The sequence below is a fragment of the Amblyomma americanum genome, chromosome 1, assembly GCF_052857255.1.
Source record: "Amblyomma americanum isolate KBUSLIRL-KWMA chromosome 1, ASM5285725v1, whole genome shotgun sequence".
NCBI lineage: Eukaryota > Metazoa > Arthropoda > Arachnida > Ixodida > Ixodidae > Amblyomma > Amblyomma americanum.
The window spans coordinates 128,005,090-128,018,941 of NC_135497.1; the positions used below are offsets into that span (position 1 = coordinate 128,005,090).

Consider the following 13,852-nt stretch of genomic DNA (forward strand, 5'->3'; position numbering starts at 1 on the left):
TGATTTTTTGGGGGGAAAGGAAATGGCGCAGTATCTGTCTCATATATCGTTGGACACCTAAACCACGCCGTAAGGGAAGGGATACAGGAGGAAGTGAAAGAAGAGGTGCCGTAGTGGAGAGCTCCGGAATAATTTCGATCACCTGGGGATCTTTAGCGCACTGACATCGCACAGCACACGTGCGCCTTAGCGTTTCGCCTCCATCGAAATGCGGCCGCCGCGGTCGGGATCGAACCCGGGAACTCCGGATCCGTAGCCGAGCGCCCTAACCACTGATCCACGGCGGCGGGTGGGGTAGACATCGCCAAAATAATTTTCGCGACGTTTTAATGAACGAGAAGTGCTCGTAGCTGGGCATGTTATTTAGGAAAGACACGGGAGCGCAAACGTTAGGAACACGGACATAGAGAGGGAACGGGGCGGGCACTGACCGTCCCATGCTCCCGCTTCGCCAGTGGGCACTTGACGTCCACGCAGTGTCGCTCGGCCTCCTCCGCAGTCCCTCCCTTCCGTTTGCTCACGCACGTGGACAAGCTGCTTTGCTTGAATACAGCGAAGGGCACCAGGCTTGCCCATACCGTTTCGTTTAACTTGAAACCAGTGCAGAACGCGTGATTCACCGAGAGCCTTAAAACTGGAACGCTTCCATCATCCTTAGCCCTGCAGCAAAAGAACGTTTGCGCACACATTGCGAGGCCACGGCGCCGCGAAGGCATCATCATCAGATAAACAACGTATAACCACATCGCTCTATTTTCGCACACTTATTTCTCGTAATCCCTGCGTACGTCTCCGCGACAGTGCACACGTCTGCCGTTCCATGAATACATTTTTTTCTTCCTTAAGAAACGGTGGACTCAGTGTGGAGGACAGCTGGGCCAGGATGTCTCACGCCCACGACGGATGTAAGCTGAGAAAATTAAGAGCAACCAAAGAAGCCATCTCTCAATAAAATGTAGCCGAATATGGCAATAAGGACAGTAGACATAGAAACGAAAACCACACCACGAGCGCAGTCATTCCTATGTCTGCTGTCCTTCTCTTATTCGCGCAGTCCTACCCTTCAATGAAATGAACCAACTATCCCAAGCAGCACAGGTAATTGACCCAATATTGGAAATGTATTGGCAAAGGCTGCTCCTACAAAGGGCCAGTGTGAAACCATCCAATACTGGGTCAATTACCTGTGCCGGGTTCGATTCCTGCCGCGGCGACCGCATTTCGATAGAGGCGGCACGCAAAGGCGGCCGTGTGTTGTGCGATGTCAGTGCACGTTAAAGACCCCAAGGCGGTCAAAATTATTCCGGAGCCCTCCACTACGGCACCTCTTTCTCCCTTTCTTATTTCACTCCCACCTTCCTCCCTTCCCTTAGGGCGCGGTTCGGGTGTCCACTGAGATATGTGAGACAATTACTGCGTCAGAAAGCCCGGTGTTGTCGTTGCTAACTGTAATATGCTTCAACTCTCCGATACGCTAGAAGCAGCTGTTAGTCGAGCACTTTATCAGGCAAACGGAGGCAGCAGCATTTATCGTTAGCCAATCTTTCGCACCTTAGATATGTGACGAAATCTTGTGCCTTTATCCGCGACAGCTGTGAATCTAGAAACGCCACATATCTCGTTATATAAGACAGTTCTTGCGCTGAGCTTTTCTATTCACCTTAATTTGGCCGAGCTGGATGGTACAATGAATCATCGGGTGTGTGCAGGTGATACAGCCATTTTTTACGACGGGCGCTGAGGTGGCTCTCTTAACGAACATCTCGCCTGCGCTTTCCACCTTCGAGGAGTCCCTGAACGCCCTCAAGTTTGCGGCGACATCCGTGAACGAGGCGCCGCTGCCACTTGTGCCACTCATGCCCCGCCAAGAACGATGCCGCAGGGCTGCTCGTCGCCTCACGGAGGTGTGGCTCACCCACGTTAGGGGAGGCGACGCCTCCGAACCGGGCAGCACCCTGGAACCTGACGCAGGCGCGGCTCCTTTGAACGCTGCGCAGACAGACGAGCTATTTGAGACGATAGCAGCGCTGCAGGCGGGAGCTCGCCAACACTCAGCGCCTTCTGCGACCCATGTAAGGATTTCGTTTATTCGCACACCCTTGAGTCACAAGTGCGCGGACTGATGGAACTCCATTCCTAATGGGGAGCCCTCCTTATACCTTCGCATCCCTCAAGACCAAACTTCTGAGAGGCTACCGATTTTTTATATGGCATCATTTTCTAATATCGCCCTGTGTTCTGCACCTTAACTCCTCGGACTTGTGTATAATATGTGCAAATGAAGCTATGCCATCCACACCACATGGAAAACGTCTGAACCAATACGAACAAGCTAGACACCGCGCTCACCACTGTATCGTTCCGATTTCCAAGCTCAGGCGCCTTCTTCCTGGTCACTCGCTCGCTCATTTGATTGCAACATTTCAGTGCTGGAAAAGAAATGAAGAAAGAATTTTTCTGCGAAACCTGTCCTGGCTTTATTTTTTCACCTCGCTTCCGTGAACTCAAACTGAGTTACTGACTTGAAAAATTCGTAACAATGTGGCACCCTCTCAGCAATTGACCGACCGTTTAAATTGGACTTCCATTGCCATTGACGTTCCTGCTTGGCGCCTTAACTTTAATTTCCTGTAGCCTGTGATGACTGGGAGCACCCTCTCAGCAATTGACCGACCGTTTAAATTGGACTTCCATTGCCATTGACGTTCCTGCTTGGCGCCTTAACTTTAATTTCCTGTAGCCTGTGATGACTGGGAAGCGTGTGCTCTTTATCTCAAGTGCAGCTCTTCCAGTGTACTCCGTCTCAGCAGTTACTTGTAGCGCTACAAAGGCTGCGATGAGTGCAGAGGCGACGTTCTGCACTGCGGAGTGAGTGTAGTGCCAGAATAAAATCGGCATATGGACATATTGTATAGCGTGCTATAAATGCGCCAAACGCTATTTCAAATCCGAGCCATGGTGTACGTTCGCGTTACGTGCGCTTTTTCCTGAGTGTAGCGTGTGCGACTCTTCAGTACGCGTCTCTCCCAACATGGCTGCGCGCTTCGAAACAGGATCTCTTCGCTTAGGAGTGAATTCGCTGTTGTTACTTGGTTTTGCAGTGCGTTCACTGATCATCATTGAACCATCCGGCTTTCAATGTGTCTCGTCTCACACACCGCAAAACTCATGAGCGAAAAATTTCCTTCTTTTTTTTATGTCGTGTGATGATTCTGCCGCTCCGAGGCCGAAGAGGAGCGTTGATTCGTTGGCAAAAAGGTTTGCGTACTAAATCCAGATGGCGCCACTATGCTGACGTTTTCGTCGCGTCTGTCGTAGCACGTTACTCAGCGAATGTCTCTTATAACTACAGGTTGGACTTTTCGGCTTAAACCGACAAAAAATGGCAAAAGCACACCAAATCAGTTTTTAAAATTCGGTATTAACCGAAAAAAGTCAGTATTTTTGGCTTCCAAGGCATAGCTATAGCTGGCTGCTGAATGCTAGTTACACTCACTTCAGGTTGAGAATTAACTAACTAGGGCAGCCAGGGGCATGATGCGACGACGGTGTTGCAGGATAAGCGGCGCAGTTGTGCGATTTGTGCTATTGCTCCGCTATACCTTACACGCCTCTGCAGCCCGGGAAACATCAACTCCTCGCCGTCTTCTAGCTAAGCACTATTTCTTCGCTATCATGACCTGTTTAGACCAGTTAGTTGGTTAACTTTGTTAATTAAATGCATATAAGACATTGACACGAAACCGCGAATGGGCGTTGCGAAAAAGTAGGTTTTAGCTACCGCGACGGTTGAGCGGCAGTTCCATCGCTGCCATCAAGACGCATACCACGTGATGCCCCTCTCTCGCGCTCAACTCAGCGTCGTAACCCAACGATAGCATGACAACCTAGTTCTTGGAAGTAAACTTCCCCTTCCGTTTTTGTCTGCCGGCTACCTCGTTTAACTTTAGTTACTCTTTTAACGAGAGTGCCAATTTTCTCTACAAGCAAGCATTAAATTTTGCACGTTGTTTTTGGTACATAAATTGTTCAGGATGACAAACTACGGAGACAAACTTTAAATGACTCTCGACCACACAGAACTGCTACATTACGTCGCAGTAAAAAGTCAGCATTGCATTCGTCAAAAATAATATTCGCCGAAGAAGACCAAAAGTAACGTCCCGAAATAAAAACCGAGGAAAGTCCGCGTAATTTTCAAAAAATAAAAACCCAAAAGTCCAGCCCCTACTTACAACTCTTGCACTTAGAGTAGATAACCGTGCGTACGCTATTCTAGCACTGCCTACAATGTTGCTCAGTGTTTGGCACGCTGACAGCGTCTGCGTGTCCACCTGTGATCGAAGTGTGCTCTCTCTTCTTCGCAGTGGTGTGGAGCTCCCGGGTGCTGCGGACGGAGCGCGTGACGGTGACAGTGAAGAGGCGCAGGTAGGTAGCCGCGCGAGGCCAACTTCCACCCTCGAATGAGCCTCAATCTCGTGGTGAGAGGTGAGGTCGGCGACCTGTAGAAGTGATATGCTGGATTATTTCGGCCTCGACCTCACGTAAGCTTGAGCTCTAGCTGTGAAACCCCGGCTCTTAATTAGCGCGTGCCTTCTGCGTGTGCCCGCAGATTTTGCGCCAATCGTTTGTGAAAAATGGGAATTTACGCACCCATGTACCGGTCACAACAGTTTAATTTGCAGTCAGCCAGGAGTGTAGTTTTGGTGACACTCGTTGCATGTGCAATGTGCGCGGCCTCGCAAGCGATGCATAGCGAACCCCGACATGGTGGGGGGGGGGGGGGGGGGCGGGGCGGAAGAGGGCAGTGGTAAACGCACGCGTTTAGGTTATGCGTAACCTAAACACACTCAAAAGTGGAAGGTGAGACAGGCGCCGCAATAGCTGAGTTCCTATAGGGCACCGTATGTTACTTGATAAACCCGTAGGTTAGCATGCCACCGGCGGCATGTGATTCTTTTTAAAGCGAAAGCTTTACTACGCCAGCCAGCGAGCCATTTCGGCTCGTCGCATCGTATGCCGTATGTAGGCAGCCGTATGCCGCATGCGCTGACCGACGAACGAACTTGAGCCGCTGTTGCCTAGCAACACCGCAACCGTGCTCCAACAGATGGCGCGGCCGTCGACGGCTCTGCCGTTGCCGCTCGATCTACCAGATGTGCTCCGCTGGGGGTAGAGGGAGAGGAGGTGTCGCCTAGCGGGGGTATATATATATATATATATATATATATATATATATATATATATATATTATATATATATATATATATATATATATATATTATATATATATATATGCGGCTTCGCCTCAGTGTATTGTAGTCGTTATGGAGAGCGCTGAACGAAGATGCGGCAAGAAGAAGCCGTGCCACGTCCCGGAGTGACTCTTCAATTGCGGAGGGGACCAGTTTGAGTTCTTGAGAGCGTCAGAATGAGACGCTGCGTAGATGACGTGCCGAGGAAACGAAGCTTTCGAAATTCAACTAGGGTTAACCAGAGCTAAAGCACAGCCAATTTTTTTTCCTCTAGGGGAAGTGGTCTCTGAACGCAATTTTATCGCATCTCATGAGGTTGCACCATCACAATAAAAACTGGGGGGGGGGGGGGACACACTTAAACTCCGCCTTAAGGGTATGACGCGAAAGCGTTAATGGGCTGATGCCCGTATATGCGCGGTCGGTCGTTCTCAACTTTACATTAAATATTCCTAAGAGTGCTCATACCTCTCCTGCCCCTGTGATGCAGCAGTTACTGAGCGATGCGCCAGTGCCCCGCGATGGCACGTCTTGCCACTGGTGGGGCTTGTGCGACCAAGGTAGCCCTTCCCGAGCAACACCTCGCGACCAATCTATTTTAACAGCCACCTACCACGGTGGGCGGTATGATCACAATACGGAGGCAGGTTCTTATGACGCCACAAGGCCACGTGGCCTAGGTGGACCCCGTGCCACCTGTATAAAAGCTTCTCCGGGGAATTTCGTAGATTTTCTACGACGCCAACGACGACGCCGGCTATTCTCCGACACGGTCTCTTTAACGTTATCCCGTTAATATATATTCACATCTCGGCTCGGGGAACTTCTAGTTATCCGCTATGTACTCTCAAAACGCGCTCCCCATTAGTTTTCAGTTGCAGTCTTAACTACTCGGCGCAGAGCACAGGGCAAACATTTAAAACACGATTGTGCAACGCATCGGAAGGTTGGACTATTGGTATCAGTATAGTCACAGCAGTACCGCCCAACATTGCTCAGTTCCCTCAGAAGTATTCGCAAAAACGCACGCAATCGGTTTTAGTGCGAAAACACTACTGGACCCATTACGAGAAAAGCCGGCGATGTGTGTGCGTGTGCGTGCGTACGTGCGTGCGTGCGTGCGTGCGTGCGTGCGTGCGTGCGTGCGTGCGTGTGTGTGTGTGTGTGTGTGTGTGTGTGTGTGTGTGTGTGTGTGTGTGTGTGTGTGTGTGTGTGTGTGTGTGTGTGTGTGTGTGTGTGTGTGTGTGTGTGTGTGTGTGTGTGTGTGTGTGTGTGTGTGTGTGTGTGTGTGTGTGTGTGTGTGTGTGTGTGTGTGTGTGTGTGTGTGTGTGTGTGTGTGTGTGTGTGTGTGTGTGTGTGTGTGTGTGTGTGTGTGTGTGTGTGTGTGTGTGTGTGTGTGTGTGTGTGTGTGTGTGTGTGTGTGTGTGTGTGTGTGTGTGTGTGTGTGTGTGTGTGTGTGTGTGTGTGTGTGTGTGTGTGTGTGTGTGTGTGTGTGTGTGTGTGTGTGTGTGTGTGTGTGTGTGTGTGTGTGTGTGTGTGTGTGTGTGTGTGTGTGTGTGTGTGTGTGTGTGTGTGTGTGTGTGTGTGTGTGTGTGTGTGTGTGTGTGTGTGTGTGTGTGTGTGTGTGTGTGTGTGTGTGTGTGTGTGTGTGTGTGTGTGTGTGTGTGTGTGTGTGTGTGTGTGTGTGTGTGTGTGTGTGTGTGTGTGTGTGTGTGTGTGTGTGTGTGTGTGTGTGTGTGTGTGTGTGTGTGTGTGTGTGTGTGTGTGTGTGTGTGTGTGTGTGTGTGTGTGTGTGTGTGTGTGTGTGTGTGTGTGTGTGTGTGTGTGTGTGTGTGTGTGTGTGTGTGTGTGTGTGTGTGTGTGTGTGTGTGTGTGTGTGTGTGTGTGTGTGTGTGTGTGTGTGTGTGTGTGTGTGTGTGTGTGTGTGTGTGTGTGTGTGTGTGTGTGTGTGTGTGTGTGTGTGTGTGTGTGTGTGTGTGTGTGTGTGTGTGTGTGTGTGTGTGTGTGTGTGTGTGTGTGTGTGTGTGTGTGTGGTGAAATTTGCACACAATATCCCAGCGATGGCGAAATAGGGTGACCGTATTAAGCGGCCGTATCACGCACAAAGCAAGCCGATCACGGCCATTTCGGAGAATCATATACATGCAGTTCGTATGTATCTACTCCCCACTAGCTCACATCAATGTGGCGCCAGTTTTCCCGATCGTTCAAAGATTGTGACGCGACCGTCTGAAGCATAGCGTTCCACTATTTTTCGTTGCATATAGCTTGCATGTGCTGGTCAAGTTGGAGGCTTGTTTGCGACAGGTATTCGAACCGACGTCATATGCACTTTGAATTGCAGGCCTACCCAGGCTCTCTACCACTTTTCTTAAGGCGCGGCTGAGGTGTTCATTGAGATGTGAGAGAGTTACTGCGCCATTTACTTTCCTCAAAAACCAATTTTCATATCAAAATTGTGATGCGACCGTTCGTCGTACAGCGTTTCGGGTTCCGGGCGTGGAGCTGGATCTCCGACGGCAAATCTCTTGCCTCTTGCCTAACGTATTTTGACCGCGGTTGCACGACTGTCGCGGCGCTGAACACCTCTGCGCAGCCGTTTTTACTGCAGAAAAGTGCTACTACTGGCTTTTTGTTTTACGGGGACCCGTCGCCTTCAACACGCTTTGCTGTGCTTCACCACCAGCTGCTAAGTCCGCTCCATGTTCTTCCTCTGCGCTCGCCGCCGCCATCAACACGGACCTTACACATCAGCAGTCGGTGACCTTTCTCACAGTCCTTCTCAAGCACAAAGAATCTTTAAATGTTCGCACCTTAGGTTTAGGCCAGCCTTCTATCACGTCCCATCGCGTAGCGACAGATGGCACTACTATCGTTCGTCGACGTCCGTATCGTGTTTCATGATCAGAACGCAAGATCGTTGGAAAGAAAATGTCTGATATGCTCGCGCGGAACATCGACCGGCTGTCAGCGAGATCTGGTCCCCCCCCCCCCCCCCCCCTGTCGTTTTCTTTTGAAAAAAAGGCGGCTCAGTCTATTTCTGCGTGGATTGTTGGGCCCTTAACAAAATAACCCGTAATGATGTTTACCCGCTGCCTCGCATCGACAACGCATTGGACTGCATGCCTATGCGATGCCCGCAATTGCGATCACGCTTTAATATGCGGGAATGCAGGTAGAGTGACAGGAAAGCAGACACAGGATGTGCAAACAAGGAAACAAGTTGAATCATCAAATAATTGGCGGGCTACTGGTGCCTGTGCGGCTCACCCAAGAGTGCGGAGCTTCTGCTGGCAAGTCCTTCGTAGTCGGCGTACACACGAAGCGACGTTTCCCTCTGTTAAGGCTGAGGGAGTCTGCAGCAGTAGTGGCGGTTATGGGATAGCGAGGCACTTTGTCGGCGGCACGGGCAGGTGGGCCAGGCTTCGTCTGCGTCTCGATCGTACTCGGCTTCGGGGTGGAAGGTGTTCGAGTGCTCTCGGGTCTTCACTACGGCGAGTCTTTCCTTCACTTAGAAGCGGGGTGAGCGGGGCAAGACCTCTCCAGTGTCCCGTTCTTGCTCCTGTTTTCCCCTCGTCGAGGCTCGTCGTCCTCCTCTCTCTCCCACCCGCCAGCGTGGTTCTGCGTGCGCGGAAGATTCTCCCTCGCACCAGCTTCGCAGCCCTCGCGTGTCGCGGCACTCCTCACGGCGGTCCTGGAATGCGGGTGGGGTTGAGCGCTGTGCCCCACAAACGGAGTGCAAATGAAGTCGGTTGCGCTCTTCTCACCTACATGTAGATGAGTATTTTTAAAGTCTCGACCAACACTTCGACCATTGGCAAATTCCCATGCACGAATCAGACAAGGACAAGGCCGCCAATGCTACCCTCGGCGGTCTCTTCGAGTTTCGAGTGATGCCTCTCGGCCTGTGCAATGCTCCTGTCACATATGAGTGCATGATGGCACCGTGCTTTGGGAATGAAATGGAAGACGTGTCTTCGCTATCTCGACGAAATCACCATCTTTCCGTCGGACTTCGCCCATGTCGTGGGACCTAGGTTTGAGATCCCACCTCTGGCACCAGTTGTCGTGGCGCGCAGGCTAACTGTAACTCGGGCTCTATTTGGTATCCTGCCCGAGCCTTCGGGCTGAGTAAAGATGAAACTTGAAGTTTCGGACACGCAAAAAAGCGGGTTTAAAGGCACTTTGACGAAACTTATTTACATAGGAAGGAAAAAGCAAAGAGTCAAAAATTAAGAGCTGATGCGTCGAGCGACTGGATGAGCCTTGTCGCCAGGACCCAGAGCGTTCATTCTCACTCAACGCCCTCCTTAAATCCCTTAAAGTTCCGCCCCTTCATCAGGCGGTGGCCAATCCGACACGAGGCAATTTATCCAAGACGGGAAAAGTTGCACAGCACAGTGGCAAGCGAGTTTCTCGTTGTAGAGTCGACCCGTGAGAACGGGCGATAAGAAATCGCAAGTCCGCGGCTATGTCCTACACAGGTACAAGCATGATTCAAGCGGCTGCCTGCTTCCGAAAAACTCATGTGATGCGTACTTCGCCGTGGGCCTACACTGCGGCGACCTCTCTATTGTGTGGCTGGCTGCTGTCGAACACAGCTAATTACTTGACGCCGTCCTTTTATTCCACCGTCGTCTGTCCGTCGTTGGTTGCTGCCCCAAGCGTCCTTCTCTGGGAAACAGTCCAAGGGGAAGGTCATCCCCACCGAGCAAAGCGTGAGAAAAATACCGCAGGCTCTTTCCCAGCCTGGCATCTTTTTTTTTTTTTTTGAGGTCGTCGGCCACCTGACGTCGTCGAAATTTCCACTGCTGTCGCCGCCACTGTGGTCATCCCAGTCGATGGAATCTGTGCCCTAATGTACTTTGGCTGGAGTTCATCACGTTCATAACACCCAGCACTTACACCGTCTCACAGAAGTTGTCACGTGCCTTGCTCAAGCCGGCCTTCAGCTAAATAACATGAAGTGCCACTTTTCCAGCAGAACCATCATAGTGCTCGGCTATGGTATGAGCAAGGCGGAAATCTAGCCCGAGCACGACAGAATTGCATCTCATCTATTTTCCTTGGCCCCCAGCGCCACAAGAAACTCCGCAGCTTCCTTGGCTTGGCGTCGTACTTCATTCGTTTTATCCGGAATTTTGCCTTCCTTGCGGTCTCGGTAATCGACCTCTTGGCTTCTGATGCGCTTTACGTGTGACCCCTTGAGTGCGAGAAGGCCTTTCAAGCCCTACCCAGTCGCTGCCTTCAACGCCTATGCTTCGCCATTTTGAGAAATTTTGAGCCCACCATTCTTCAAATTGATGCCAGTGGACATGGCATCGGCGTGGCTCTTTTGCAACTCAACACTGCGTCTCATGAACAGGTTGTGGCGTACCCGATCCGTTCGCTTACTGCAGCTGAGCGCAATTGCACAATTACGGAGCAAGAATGTTTTCCCGTTATTCGGTCAATCCAAAAATTGCCCTATTTGTACGGCCAGGGTCACAGATCATCACGCGCTCTGTTGGCTGTCGTCGTTAAACAACTTATCTGGTAGCCTGGTATGGCAGGTTGCTACGTCTATCGCTATCACCTGCAAATCTGGCAAAAAATTAGCAGTGGATTAGTCCGCTGCCATGCCAGAATATACGCAGCGTTAGCTACGCGTAGCCGCTGAGCATAAATTGCCACTGAGCAGCAATTTATCTCTCCTCCTCCATGGCTATACCACACTGGCGAACGCCGTGCTATATGTATGCCCCCACTAATACCTCTGCCCATGTGCACAAAATGAGAGGCGCTATCAAGCGGCCCCGGCGCAGCGTCAGACTTGACTACTGAGCAACTCAGGCGCACAGCTGGGCACGCGCCGGCGCCAGTGCGTCTGCCGCGGCTATGAAGTCACTCCGGTGGAATGCGCAGACCAGGGGGGTTGCGCGCGACGGCGGCGGCGCCGTGGCTCCGCATGGGACGTCACGGCTCCTCGCTCATGCGCAGCACGGCTCTCCAGGAGCCACGTGAAACTGCTCAGCCTCGGCCAGTGTAGCTCACGCTACAAAAGCACCTCGACGCTAACGCCTTCTCTCGCTTCCCGTTGTCTTCAGCCCCTGTAACTCCACCTGCGGCCTCGCCTACACTGTACGCTTCATGAAAGCCTTCTGAGGATCATCTGTATGTTGCACACATCGCTGCGGCGCCGCTGGACATTCGCACCGATTTCCTCTCGCCTGCAACTGGCTGATCTCTACTGCTGCACCTTCATCGCTCGTCCCCGTGGTCGATCAGCCGCACCCAACTGTCGCTTGCGATGTCACCTCCTATGTTCTAATTTAAGCACGGAACGCTCACCACCACACTTACCACCCTACGGGTCACCGGTTGGTTCCCCTTGTACCTCACTCCCTTCGAATTCGAGATTGGAGGCTTACCACGACGAGGCCAGTGTCGGTCATTTAGGCCCCCACAAAATGTTCGACCGTATCGAAGGCCGCAACTTCTGTCCAGGAGTTTGTACCAGCGTCGCCAAATATCATCCTGATCGTCTTGCCAGCAACCTTAGCGGTCAACATCTTTTCCTGCTGGCCCCATGTAACCTCTTCTTTGATAATCTGTGCACTCTCACAAAGTCTTCATCGACTTGTTTCGTACCCTAGTTTTCACCCAAGCCGGCCGTCGTTGGGTTGTCACGACCCCTGGCCATCTGACGCGGTACACTGGAACCGCCCTTTTTGCTGCGGTGCCCCTTCTGAAGTCGCACTTTTTCCTGGGTACGATAGTCTTGCGCCATGGTGCTCCCCTTATTCTGGTTAGCGACCGTGGGGAAGCGTTGCTTTCCCAAGTCCTTGAGGAGGTCCTCCACGCCACTAACACCGTCCACAAGATATCCTCCAGCTATAATCCTCACACCAATCCCCTCATCGAACGTTTTTACGGCACGTTGCACGACATGATGTCCATGTTCATCAGTCCGGAAAATAAGAACTGGGACAATGTTTTGCCTTTCGTCACATTTGCCTAGAATTCAACAGTTCTGCGCACCAACGGCTATAGCCCATTCTTACTAATTTTTAGCCTAAACCCTTCTCGGTCTTCGGTACCATCGTCCTCACTGCTCCCGCCTCTCCGACAAGTTGTCTGGGCGACCAGTCTGCTTCTCGCATGACCATTGTCCCAACTTGCCCGCGTGTACACTGACGTCGCCAAGTAATACCGCAAACACCGCTTTGATCTGCGCCACTGCACTGTCTTCTTTTATCCCAGTGATGAAGTTCTCCTCTGGACACCCGTCTGCATCCCTGGCTTGTGCGATAAGTTCCTTCACCACTTCAATGGGCCTTAAACGGAACTCTAACAAATATCTCCCGTGAACTACATCGTTGTGCCCACGCACAGCATCGCCGGCTGTCGTCGACGCTCACAAGAGGTCGTGGCATGCCTCGCGCATGACACCCTACTCGCGCCGCCCCTCTCGTATCTAAACCGCTGCCAGGAAGGCCGCTTTCTCGCTGGGGGAAGGGGGGGTAGCGGAGAGGACTTTTCTAAGCGCGGCGCGTGAACTTGAACCTCTTTCACCCATTTATACCTGCCATAATCATCGCTCGCATGTGTTCTCGGCTCGCGTGCCGAGTGCCGAGCAGTTTTGTTATAAAGAGGTTTGTTCAAGCGGTTCACTATTTCCGCAAGACACTAGTATAAGGTTCCGCCTGTTTTGCTTGGTTATTGGTAACTTTCTTCAGTACGATGAAATAAATTGTAGTTACTAACATGCAATTAAAAAGATCCAACAAATATATAGTTATGCTCCTTACAAACATATTATACTGTAGCGGCGCTGGTATCGCCTGCGCCGCTACAATACAAACATATAATTATGTTTGTAATGATTCCACTCAGCGTGTTTATCCGAAGGAAACATCTGACACTGGCAGAACTGGAAAGATCCCTTACATCTATTCCTCCATGTTTGCATCTCTGGTTTTTCAGAGCAGATCAGAACCACCGTTTCTGTATGAATGTACAAACTCACTTTTTCCCCGTTTCAAGAGTACCAGATAATTACTGCAATTAGTACTTTTTCTTTCTTCGACAGTAAGAGTCAGTGATCGCTATAGTTCGGCATTCCTGCGTTTCACAATGAAAGGATCATTTTTCTTTTTTTTCTTCCTTTTCCAGCTTTCCAGTCGCCCCCACTGCGCTGAGGTTTCAGCGACCGACATGCGTGGCCATTCCCCGGGAAATGATGCACCTGTTGTCGAACAGCGTTCAGATGCACACATGGACGAAGGGGCCGTTGGTGATTGCCATCGGTGAGCATTATATCCTCTCCCCTTCCTTCTTTCTTCCTCTTTTGTGGCTCTTACAAGCAGTTGCTTGAGTTGCTGCTTTTATTTTCGAGGACCGGGCAACAAACCGAGAGAGAGGCCGAGATGTTTTCATACCTGGTGTTTTAGGGATGCCTGCCACTAAATTTAAAATTTATTGGGGGGCACTAAATTTCATCTGGATTGTAATACATCTGTTGGCGGACGTCAAAAAAGAGGTGAATCATGTTAACCGATAAGCCCTGTTAAGTAAATTCTAATAGTTAACTTAAGATTTATGGGTAGCCGCGTGCC

The 13,852-nt window shown here is 51.0% G+C and overlaps 1 protein-coding gene across 1 annotated transcript in view; it reads left to right on the forward strand.

The window, feature by feature from the left end:
* The window catches only part of LOC144113654 (kinesin-like protein KIF20A), a 78,699-nt gene extending 65,175 nt beyond the window's left edge, over window positions 1–13,524 (forward strand). The window contains exons 9-11 of the mRNA XM_077646867.1: window positions 1,710–2,072; window positions 4,368–4,428; window positions 13,410–13,524. Coding sequence (XP_077502993.1) covers window positions 1,710–2,072; window positions 4,368–4,406 — 402 coding nt within the window. The 3' untranslated portion in view covers window positions 4,407–4,428; window positions 13,410–13,524. The remainder of the gene's footprint in view (window positions 1–1,709; window positions 2,073–4,367; window positions 4,429–13,409) is intronic.
* The last annotated feature ends 328 nt before the right edge of the window (window positions 13,525–13,852 follow it).